At 42.4% G+C, this 12,651-nt stretch overlaps 1 protein-coding gene across 2 annotated transcripts in view; it reads right to left on the bottom strand.

Annotated features, from left to right (window-relative positions):
* Positions 1 to 2,440, bottom strand: part of ARSJ (arylsulfatase family member J) — a 39,635-nt gene extending 37,195 nt beyond the window's left edge. The window contains exons 1-2 of one of the 2 annotated variants that reach the window (XM_015861943.3): positions 2,273 to 2,440; positions 992 to 1,368 (exon numbers count right to left, since the gene is read on the bottom strand). In XM_015861943.3, the coding sequence (XP_015717429.2) occupies positions 992 to 1,359 (368 nt within the window). In that variant the 5' untranslated portion in view covers positions 1,360 to 1,368; positions 2,273 to 2,440. Of the gene's footprint in view, positions 1 to 991; positions 1,369 to 2,272 lie in introns of those variants that run through there. The other variant, XM_085547023.1, reaches the window with a different exon arrangement.
* Between the last annotated feature and the right edge of the window lie 10,211 nt (positions 2,441 to 12,651).

The raw sequence follows: 12,651 nt of genomic DNA, 5'->3' as shown, positions 1-12,651 counted from the left end.
CTTTTACCAGCAGTATTAACATCACTTTGTTCCTGTTTATATTTAAAGAAATGAGAAAATAAACTAAATGACTTTTTTCCTCTCGTTCCATTTTTTGTTCTTTCAAGAGTTCCCCGTTCCTGTCAGAGCGAGTTAAGCTAAACAGAAACAAGGCATTCTTGTTCCAGAGTAAATGTGTCCACATTTGGAGTTCTTTGGGAACTATTCCTACAGCTCAAATTCCTGTTGCTGTCGGCCCCTCTCCTTAAATCTGAGTAACTTTCTCATGTAAAAAGCCCTGAGGTTGGGTTGTTTGCTTAACAGAACACAGGGACACACAAACTACCAAAGGCAGCAAGTTACACAATACTCACCCGTACCATCACCCCTATTTCAGGGGCTTCAGATGTTTGCAAAGTGGTGGCTGCATTATGATAAGAGGGATTCCACAGCCCAGAGGATCCTAAGAGTTTTGAGCTCTTGCATTCATCCACCCATGCGGCACTGTGGAACCATCCCATAAATCTAATGAAACCCCCAGAGGGAAATTGCTTTAAGGTGAGATTCAGCGTGACCCAGAGCCAATGTGCAGCTGCAGGGTGTGAGAGGAAACCTCACACCTCCACTTCCCTCGCACGCAGCCCTCCTCAAAGTCACACCAAAACTGGACAGCAAATCCTAAGCTGATCACTTTGCAGTACCAGCAGCATTACTTGACAACTAGCACATATGTCAGCGATGCAGTAACTGTACATGTATCACAACACTCTGCTAGGGCAGCTCACAGTGCTGAATTCTTATTGGCCCTCAGAACGCGACTTTTATCTCACTATTTCACACATATAAGAAAGTCCACTTTGCTCGAGGTTTTTAAGTGAATCAGAAAAGCACCCTTCTGCCTACAGGGTAAGGCAGAGGCGTACCTGACTGGGATCGACCCAAGAGACCCGGGTTCTTTTCAAACGGAATGGCGATTAAGCCTGAGAGTTGAAGAATGAAGCAGTAAACTTACTTTCCAGTGATAAATTGGCTTCTGGATGGTGTGCACATAGGCTGAACATAATAGTTCTCCAGTTTAACCCCTTCGGCGGCTAGCTTGTCCAGAGTGGGCGTCCTGATCTCCGAGCCGTGGTACCCTACGTCTCTGAAGCCCTGATCGTCAGCCAGAATGAAGACGATGTGCGGCTGCGAGCTGAGGGCGCCGACCCCCCGCTCCTCTCCCAGCGCAGCCGGCGCCTCTGCGGGGCCGCGTCCGAGGCTGTCCCAGGACAGGTAGCCGTAGGTGAGGAGGCTGAGCACCGAGAGGCCGGCCAGCACCCCCACCGCCAGCATCTTCCCCTTGCGGAGCCGCTGAGGCCAGCTACACACACCGCGGGCCATTCACCTTGGCTGGAGCGAGAGCGAGACCGAGGAGAAAAATAACAAAAAAAGAAGAAAAACATACACACACACACACAAAAAAAAAAAGGCACCCGAGACCAAACCCAGCAGCCTGCGAGGCGGGGGCAGGAGCCGTCAGGGGCCGCGCCGGGCGGGGGAGCGGAGAGGAGCCGCGCTCATCGCGGCCACCACCAACTTCGACAACTCCAGCTGCTGCCGCGGGACAGGCGGCTCGGGCCGCCCTGCCCGGCGCTGGTGCCGGTGCTGGAGCCGGGGCCGGTGCCGGCCGGGTGGGCAGGGCCGCGCCGGGGGTCACAGCACCCTCGGCCCGCCTCCGGCCCCGCGCCGGGGCGCCGCTGCCGGCCAGTCCCGGAGCCGGTGCCCATGGTGGGGCGACACGGGGCGCCCCGGCGCAGCGCCGCCGCCAGCGGGACGGGCCGGGCCGCTTCCCCGCGCCCCTCCGCGCGCAGCCGGCCGCGAGGCGCCCTCCGCCCGCCCCCTCCGGCGCTGCCGGGCCGCTCCCTCCCTGCCTCCCTCCCCTGCCCGCCACTCCCCTCCCCGCCGCGGGCAGGGGGACCCCGGCCCCGAGTCCCCGCCCCGGTCCCTCCCAAGCTCCCCGCAGCTACTTGTGGCTCCCTCATTTCCAGTCCCACCGGACTCTCCGCACCTCACCTCCTGTCCGGGCCCCCCGCCCCAAGGGTCCCGGGGTGCCGGGCAGCCCCCAGCCGGCCCCAGCCGAGCGGTGCGAAGCCCCCGGGGCGGCTCAGCGCGGCTCCCGCTGCTGCCATCGTCCCCAGCCTGGCTGCGAAGGGCAGCCCGGGCCGCCGGCGGGTCCCGCTTCTCCCTCCCAGAGCTATCGATAGTTGTAAGCATTTCTGAAATCACCGCAAACATCTGGAAGGTATGAGTGTACCGGATTTGTTTTCAGCCGCAAAGCAGACCCCAATCCCAAACCCTCCAATTCTGGTTAAGACTGTGGCGAATGCAAGGAATGCTCCTTCTCAAAGTTCTATCATTTCTTAAACCTTTGGGATGATGCACGAATGTGCTGCACTTGCAAAATACAACTTCCCCCTAGTCCTGAAAGACACTGAAGCAAGCAGAAACTTACATTCGTGCGTGATTACACTAAAATGAAGTGAATATGCAGGTCTGACCTGTCTAACATGAGTCATCCCGGCAGGAACAACTTTTTCAAACTAGTTTTTCTAATGCATTAACTCTTAACCAGCCACCCCAGATGAAGCCACATGGCTGCTGCACCTCAGAAGCCCTGAGCACTGGCTCAGCCCCACTAACCCCACGCTGGTTGGTTTTCCTCCCCGATTAACTTTCCATCTCATTTTTACAAGCTGACTAGCACTGAAGGTTTGGTTTGCCCTTGCCACTCTGCTCCCCACAGCCCTGAGCACTGTTTCCTCATGTTTTCCGCAGAGCACAGGAATATTTTTGGACCTTGGAATATTTGGCTCTGCATGATAAAGTCAGCTGGAATAGCCTCTCTAATGAAAAAAATATCTAATATCAGCTTTACCATATCGTAAGAGGCAGCACAATGACAGAATTAACAGTTCCCCTATTAGATGTTTAATGTTGGCGCATGTCCTTCACTCACCTTGAGTGCATCTGAATTTTGCTTGCCTGGGTATCTACACAAATGTCATTCGGCTCATAGCAGCACTCAGCATTCTTGTTCTAGAGAGAAAAAACAAAATCATGCTATCATAGCAGAACCTCAATTTTTGTCGATTCAAATTGATGCTGTGCAATCTAACATGAACAGAAATGTCCCCACTAAAATTTTCACTGAGTTATTCAGAAGTAACCATTCCTCTGTACTTGACAGCACTGAAGCAGGGAGAACACGGAAACAAAAGTGAATTTGTTGATGTCAATATGCTACCTAAGGGCTTGTCCGCACTGGAAAGTGCTATCAATAAAATGTATATCTGCATTGCAGAACCTACCAAGTTTAACTCCCAAAGTAGAATGCCTTCTTTTGAAATCAGAGTAACTTTACAGCATGTTAACTCAAGCTCTTGTCAAAACCAAACCAAAACAGAACAAAAAAAGCACCTCCAAACCTTACACTGAAGAAACTCTGAAACCTTCATGTCCTGAAATGCCATTCCCTTTAAAAGCATTCTCTATTCAGATTATTTTTTTTTTTTACTCCCGCTTTTTCCCTACATATAAGACACCAAAACTGGATTTGTAATGCAGTTTTGCCTCAACCCACCTACTGCTGAGTGGCAAACAAGATACAATGTCCTCTTAATGGAAGCACCATGGATGCAGGTAGAAACTAGAGCATCAGGGGACCGCTCCCGAGCAGGTGAGTGTCAGCAAGCAGAACTAGAGAACCAAATAGAAGTCTAGAATTCAGATTCTTGAAGGTGGAGAAAAAGATGTATCATTACACAGATGCATCAGAGCTTATCTCCCTAGAGACCATGGGTATGAGCAGACAGCAGGAGAGCACAGCCTTTGGTTTTCTAGCCATGCCTTATGACGGTGCCTGTTAGCCATACCAAACCCTGTTAGTCATCACCTTAGTGCAGCTGAAGATATTTGAGGACAACCTCATCAGACATCCCAGAGCTTGGCCTTCTTTCTCTATAGGACTGACAAAACGTCCCTCTTTTTTTTTTTTTCCTTCCCCTTTTGTTAAAACAAAAGTAGGCTTCTGCCAATAAAATATCTGCTGACTTCCAAGTAAAGAGGCCTTAGAAGATAACGTGCTACCTATAACACTGCACTTCAGAAAATACTGATATCACTCAGGAGCTGCAAACACAGCTTACGCGGCCTAGTCAGGATGCTCAGTGAAAAGCAGAGCTGTGAGAGCTGGAGGAAGCGTTCTTCCCTTAGGGAAAAAATACAGAACCTTCACAGATATTTAAACTTGAGTGTAGTGAATACATTAATCCAAATATACAGTAGTTAAAATCGAATTTGTTATACCATTAGGAAATGATATATTTTTAGCACTTGCTATGTAGTCTCTGTGAGTACTGAGACCATAAAATTAAGTCAATTAAGGATGCGCTGAGGGGATGACTTTAGTTGAAGGCTCATCTGCAGTTATCTTCAGTCAAGGTAGGGGCTGCTAGACATGCCCTTTTCTCCTCCTTTCAGATCAGGCTGTCATTTAACCTTTTGGAGACAGACATTGTACACACAAGTATAAGCCCAAGAAGATATTAGCTTTATAAAGTTAAATGCAGCTGAAAAATCAAAGGAGACCATTCCTTCAAAGTCAGTCACGACACAGAGCAGAGTTTACATAGCAGAGACAGCAAAGAATTAGAGTGAGGGCTGTGCAGCAGGGCCAGGAGACTGTGACTCAGAGGGACAGCTGTGAGCCATGGCTCCCCTCTTCCCCCTCTGTTCTACAGAGCTCCTAATTGCAGCACTAAGTTGGATCAGACAATAGGGAGCAAGGCAACAGAACGTTTTTGGGGAAATTAACAGAAATCTATATTCAAATGAGATCCATTATGAAGGGCTACAAAGATGGGGAAGGGTCTGGAGGGCAAGATGTATGAGGAGTGCTGAGGCCCAGAGCAGCTCATAGGGAGCAGAGGGGCAGTGCTGTGCTCCATGGGTAAAACAGACCCAAGTGACTGTAACGTTATCCTGTGATAACACTATAACTGCATTTTCAACACATGAAAATTCCAGTCTCCTAGGTGGAGACTGTGTTTCTTCTTACCTTCCAGTCAAGGCTGTCAGTAACAAGAAAGCTTGCAGCTCAAGATGTGCATTCCACTGCTCTTCCTGGTTATGCCTGAGGCCAGAAAACTTTGTGTTTAAAGAACAGCTTTCTGAACTGTTATTTTTAGCTTGCTAACTACAAACGTAGTAAGAGCAAAGCAGACTGGCCTACACGTACAGCCAATATTCTTTCTATTTGCCAGAGCAGGAAATGTAACTATGCGTTTCCTTTTACCCTATTATTATTCGATATATATAAATGTATTTTTGTATTATTTTTTGTACAACTGTCCTCAGCACACCTGCCTAAGAATAAAGGAGAAAAGCAGGACTTCAGTGCTCACTGCTGTGCTGAGCCAGGCGCTCATCACTAGAAATGGCGTATTATAAACACGAATAAAAACTTGGTGAGTCATGGGACTTAGATCATCCCCTTTGCCTTCATTGGTCGAACCTGGTAATTAATTCACAGATGTGCTACTTGAGAATTATCAGATTCCACCCATGGCTTACTCCCTGGTTTGTGATGACATAACCAGAACTTTGCTGTTAACTTATTCTATATTTAACACAGATTTTCCCCAATTCCCTGCTGTATTTCATAGGCAAAGGTCCAGGTTCTGATCTCAGCTGCCCGCAGTGATGTAAATGACTCAATTGATCCCATTAAAGTCACTCTAAAAATTTAGAACTTGACCTTAGATATACTTCTCATAATGGTTCCTCTAATGACTGAAATAACAGAACTTCAGTGCTGGTAGTTGCCTTCCTGGAGGACCCTCCTCTTTCCCAGATACGTAGGGCTCGTTACCTCAAATGAAACAGAACCAAACTCCTTAAATTCATACAGTTCCACTGAAACAACTGCTTCTGGAAACCGCAACCGGATGATATGTTGCCTAGTGTATTTCCTTAGGAAAAGGGGATATTTTAGTAGCAGCCAGGAAAAATCCCTGCTGAAAAGTATCACGCAGTTCTTAAAGACATTAAAGAGAATACAATGCTGCTTGGCTGCATCATGGCACAGTAGATATGTTGACTTACCATGTTACTTATGAAACCCAGTCTGCAAAGAAGTGGTCCTTATTGCAGTTATGTATTTACACCATCCTTTTGCAGCAAGAGCTTCTTGGTTGCAAAAGCTAAATTGAATTTTGCTTTGCCAAGGATGAGGACAAAATATTTTGTGCAGGCGGTGGAACACTTAGATCACAGGGACTTTTTTATATACAAGCTCACCTGCTACGTTTAAAATTTGTCTTGATATCTGAGTAATTAAAAAGGCCCGAATGAGAATTGGCACAAGGCAATGTAAATATAGAAATTTTAAATACAACGGGTCTTTTCAGAATAACTGAAGTTTTACAGTGGAAAAGAAACCCATGTGAAAAAGAAGCTGTTCTAGTTTAGGAGGGATAATGGCATAACCTGCTGCAAGTATTTTACCAACCGCCTGTCATTCATAAAACTACCTTTCTTTTCCAGATGACGGTAAAGTTGAAAATACAGTTTGGTCAAAAGCTTACAGTTGTACCAAAACATAATTCTATGTAATGCTTTTGGCCTCGTGTGAAATATCTGATTTCAAAGTTATGAGTGTACAGCTGCAAAAAAGCTGTCCCTTTCTAACATGAGTTTCAAAGGAGAGGGATGCTTTTGACTTGGAATAGTGAATGTCTTCAGAAGGAAGAATGGTAATGAAGTTCTTGTAAGGTTCAGGATGTTTTAAATAGTTGTTAAATACTAGAAATAGCATTTGGATGACTCATTACTTTGCAAAATACAAGCTTCAGGTCAAATAAAATACATTTTCAGGTCCCATCATTCAACCAGCTGTGCCTGACTAAAAGGGAAGTTACAACATAATTAAAGCAAATGTGTTTACACATAAGTGCTTCCTATAATTATTGTCCTGTAGTCACCTGGAGGGCAATTAGAAAAATTTATTAAAGACTTGTCTATCACCATTTTCATTCTCTATCTTCCTAGTCCAGAGATACACTTCTGTCAGTGGTTCTCCTCTGTTCTTTTGGTCTAATCTTTTCATATGTGTATAATTACAAATATTCCAGCACAACCTATATCTCCTTTGATATTTATAGTTTTGTTCTGCCTTAAAGTGTTTTAGTGGCTGCTGGCCTGTTAGGGACCTGGAAGATGTTAAAAAAAAGATACTGGCTTCTGAGCCTCTGCAGATTTCCCCAATTGTGACAAGCCTCTGTTGCCTGCAATTTCTGATGCTCCAAGCACACACTATTGCACTGTTTACTTCTGTTGTTCTTTTATACCAGGCTGACTGCTGCATGTTGAACCAACTGGATCATTTTGTTTGCACAGTGCTAGGATAACCTTCCGACTTTTGTTTCTTAGAACATTCTTCTTTTCTTTTCCAGCTACATCTATGTGGTCTTTGATACACCCATGGGACAGGAGACAGAGCTTACTGTGGTAAGCCTGGAATTATGTGCTTGCTGATTGACATGCCAGTGTGCAAGTATCGCTTGCCCCACCAGCTGCTGCTGTGGGAATGGCTCTACCCACTTTCTTTCCTGTACCTGACCGCCCATAAGAGCTAGCAGAACTTCAGACATTCTTTTCTTCTTTCATATTGAGCTCAAATTTACAAACCAGTCAAAAAAACGCTACAGGAGAGACATCCACAAATGGAATGATAATGGAAGAAAGGAACACAATGTGGTTTATATTGCTGATGCCTGGGAAGGTGCATGATGGCTGGAATGTGATTCATTCACTTTTTTTTTTTTTTTTATTTTTTTTAGCATAGCTAGAGGAGGAAAAAGTGGAAACCATATTTGACAGATACTGCTTTTCAAGTTTAGTCAGTATGCAGAATAACAGGATAGCTTAGTTGAATTCTAATATTCAAGTAAAGCTGATAAACTTTAGTAGGAAATTATGTTATCTGTTACAGAAAATATGTTGGAAAAGTAGAGCAAAAGATGCTTGCTTAAGTTTTATTTGTCTTATGCCTTCTCCATTCTCACTATCGCCTATTATACCCAAAAGAACAGTTCTAATAAAGATCTGATTGAACACAATAGCTCTGTATCACACAAAAGCCCCAGTGCAAGACAAACTGTCCAGCACTGACATCTTGTTTAGTGGAAAACTAAACAATTGTACGTGAACTGAAACATAAGCTGTTTCAGTGATTTTGGTGTCACTGATGTGTAGATGCTACAAACACAGTCAACCAAAAAAGCCAGCTATGACTGGGGAGATTTGGGAACTACTAATAAACACTTCATGAGAAGGTTACTGTTTACCTGACAGAAACTGTAGAATGCAGCTTTATACCAAGAGTAGTCTCTGGAAAATGCCACAAGGAAGGTAACATGCACTAAGTTGTCACAAATGTGTCAAAGATGGTAGACATTCACAAAGACGGCTGAGCTCTAGTATATGGCAGAGCTGGAACTAGAGGCCTATCAAGGTCTGATAACAACAGTTAATAACAGATAACAACAATGTAGGCGAACTTTGATGATCCCTGTGGGTCCCTTCCAACTCAAGGTATTTGATGACTTTGTGAAGATGTCTTGGGGGATCATAACGGTGTGTATAACAGCATAATGAACTTGTTATTAATTATATGTGTGCTTGAAAGTCTGTACTCATTTAGATTTTGGTGTGTGTGTGTATTTCTGTCCTAGCTGTGTGAAAATAATGTTGAAAACTGCATTTTAAAGACTCAGTTGGAACTATTTGAGTTGTGCTGGGCCTCATTTTTTTACTGTGTAGACTGTAACAAGCAAGCAAACAAAAAATCACAGTAGTTTGCTGGATTCATGTTGAGCTCCTTGATTATAGGATAAGGCTACAAAAATGCTTTATCTTACAAAGAAAAAAATATTAAGCAGAGCAAAGCATAAGCTGTTGCCTATGTTTACATTGACTTTGTGCTAACAGAATATACTGCCAACCAGTAATACCTGTATGGAATGTGAACTATGCCATTTCCAAAAGCTTAAAGCAATAACTCTTCTTTACTTTAGACTTGTACTCACATAAGCATAGGTCTCACAGCTTCACACCAGTCTGAAGTATTTTGCCTTCCAACTTCATAATACTGACAATACAGTGGCTATTATGGTTAGTTGGTGTTTTACTTTTCTTAATCAATCATTTGTTATGAATAATGGTGCATGTGCCTTTTTTTGATGTAGGCATATTTTCCACTTGGATCTAGGTTGAAACCACTAATATTTCAAACATAATACAGCAGCTATACCAGTAAATGATGTCTAACCACTTTTGAATTGATTTAGATCCAAGTCTGGAGTTCTACTCAAAAACCTTAATACAACACTGCAAATCATTTTAGTAAAGAAATAACTAATTTGGCAGAAAATAAAGTGTTGCTAAGTAACTAAATGATAATGAAGAAAAAGAACGTACTCATCAAATTATATATCAAACTTGTTCATATTTAGGGAATTCAGTGTAACACTGTCATTACAAAGGTAACATCTGTAAGATGCAGAGTGTTCTCAACACTAGTACAATTGAAAGTTGTCGATTAAGTTTCATTAGTAATTAAACGCATAAAATATGACCTCTTAGATTCTGCAGAGGGCAATAAGTTCCAGATGAAATGCTGTATAAGAGCATGTTATGCAAATTAGAGCCTCAAGGTGCAATTACAGTGTAAGTAAGAACAATGAGCTTAAATTTCACAGGTAGGGGTTTATCACTTCCTCTGAGAATTCATGGGAATTCCAAAAGTTAGCAATAGCTCCATACATTAAACAGGATGTCGGCTGGGCCTGGATGACTGCCAGCATTTATGAAAACATACCATCCTGCCATCCCCTGCATTTCCAATCTGAAAATGTCATAACCTAAGAGTTTTCTCAGAACCCTTCCTAGTGTTCTGCATTGGTAACACCATGCATACCACTGCTCAGATTAAGTTAAAACCTAGCACTGTCCCATACTTGCATACAAACACCCTCTCCATAGATTCTCTCTTCCTAACAGCCCCCCAGTTCCTGTCAAGCATGTTTAATGACTCCCATCAGGCCGTCTTTTCAATTACACTCATGCATTTTGAAATGTCCCCACAAGTAATCAAACACTGAGGGAAAGGGGAAACTTAAACCTTATTTCAAGATCACAAAAAAACCACATACACACAAAAACAAACAAAAAAACCCCCAACCAACCAATCAAACAAAAAACACCAATCCAAACAGATTTCCTTTGCTATAAAAACAAACACAAGGCTCATCAAGTGGTCTGTTATTTTGCCCTGCAACCTCATCACTGATCAGTTCCTATCTGTCCTCATTAACTGTTCGTTCCTTCACACTCTTTATGAGCAAACTGCATTGCACAAGATTCATTTATACACTGACCTGTTCCTGTGAGAGAACTTTAGACAGACACAGTCCTGCAATAAAATCAAGCTGCTCTCCCAGGTGAGTTTGCATTTCCTTCACCGCAGATAGGGAGTAATTGAAATGAAATCCTCATGTCTCCTTGCCCTCCCATTTGGGATGAATTACCCATGCAGATGCTTCATTGCCAGTACTGACAGTATCATTAAGCTTACTTCCACCAGGGACACATCTTTTTATAGACTGAACAGTAATACTTTTATACTACCTAATGAGTTTTGCGGTGTTACATGTTACATAGGGAAGCAAATACCTATCCTGTGCAGAAAAAGTAATGGGCAGAGCATTCAAAGCACGCATTGTTAAAGGTCTGTATATGTTTCTAAAAGCAAAAGAAATGGTTGCCCTAGAGAAGTCTTCACAAGATAGATATGTCTTAATTATTTTCCATTTCCTTAGTGCTTACAGTGTGTACTTGCCCTTGTGTCAGATCGCAGAAAAGCTGGAATGTTGTGCAGGTATCTTTGTGTGAGCAGATGTAGGCATACTGACAACTACAGGTAGATTCCCAAATGTAATTGCTGAAAAAAATCATTTCCTTAGAACTGTGCAACCAAAACCACTCTATTGTACCGTGCCTACAGACACTAGGAGATGTTTTGCTAAGGATGATTGATTAGTCTAGCCCAGAAAAAATCTGAATTAGAATCCACTGAGGTCTGACCCTTTTGGTCCTCTCACTGGTGACATGTGGAGAAAGCCCCTGGAGCTACACAAGCCACAGTAGTTTAATGATTCTGCAGTTGCTCATACATATATTTGCACATAAATATATTAAAAAAAACAAACAAACAAAAAACAACCAAAACACAGGGGTAGAAAATAGTCATTTTTATAGATTCTTTGATGCTCTTTTATTCCTTGCGTTTTTCATTCACTCTGTATGGTCAGTATCTCATGCAACCACAACCACACAGATCTGTGGACATAGAAATGGCAGTGGTCTAAACTACCACTACAAAACCTTCATAAATCAAGAATATACACTCTGTTTTGTGCAGCAGAATTGTGTGAAACATAAGATTCAAGAAGGAACATCAAAACTTATTTGTCTGACATGTAGAAACATATACTTAAAAGGGTATTAAAGCTGTATCCACCTTGGTTCTGGAAAGAGAGAGATTAATCTAGAGAATCTCTACCACTGTGTGAAATTCATTCTAATATTGTCTCTGATGTAAACAATAACATGTATTCATGGACACTGGTATTGTTGCCACAACTCTATGCCTTCAGATTATGGGTCAAGCATCTAATTTTCATGGGATTTTAAATTATATTTCTTTAATACATTTTGGATTCTACCTGCTTTCTGAATTTTTACTTTGTAATCTATTTTCTTGTTTCCTTTGTTTTTTCAAAGAAAAAAAAAAAAAAAAAAGAGATCAAATATAATCTGCTTTTACCATGAATGGCCTCAATTCATGTTTCCTTTTTCTTTCACAATGAAATTTGTGTCCAGAAATGTATTTTCAGACTGTGATATGCCTAAGCAAAGAGCATAGTATTTACCTGCTTTTCACCCTTCTTTTGCATTCCCATCTGCAGAGCTTTGTTAGTACAAGCACTGACCAGAAGCAAAATCCAAAGATGACAGCCAATATTAATAATAAAAATAGACATCTGTTTTGCATAGAAGCAAAACATGAGGTTTAGAAAAATCAAACAACAGACAGAAGAAGTATCGTGTGATTCACCAAGCAACGTGTCGCTGAGTTAAAGAAGGCAAAGCAAAACCATCAATAATGAATATACACTTGCTACAAAACAGATTTTGATTTTACTGGCAGAATACATTTATTTTAAATATTAATTTAATTCATTTAAATATTTTAAATGAATATTTGGGTGCTCAAATTATCTGTAAAAATAATGGTCTGTATGTAAGCAAACCACGCCAGTTGCTTACTGGAAAGCAAAGAGGCCTGTGTTTGCTTACAATACAGACTGTCACGGATTGAAGATTGACTTGGCAACTGTATAAATGTGACTTGAAAATGAGATTGTTTGTTATGGCAGAAACCTAGAGCTGAAAACTTAGGATGTCTCTATCTCAACTGCATGCCTTGCAACCAATATCACTTGTCACACTGACACTTAACCACACTGATGGAGACATTCATTTAAATTTATTAAATTTACTGTACTAAGTGGG

This window comes from Coturnix japonica, chromosome 4 (assembly GCF_054131305.1).
Source record: "Coturnix japonica strain WE chromosome 4, WE-NBRP24, whole genome shotgun sequence".
Lineage (NCBI taxonomy): Eukaryota > Metazoa > Chordata > Aves > Galliformes > Phasianidae > Coturnix > Coturnix japonica.
The sequence above is the reverse complement of the archived record's forward strand: the minus strand, read 5'-3'. Positions and strand labels throughout refer to the sequence as shown.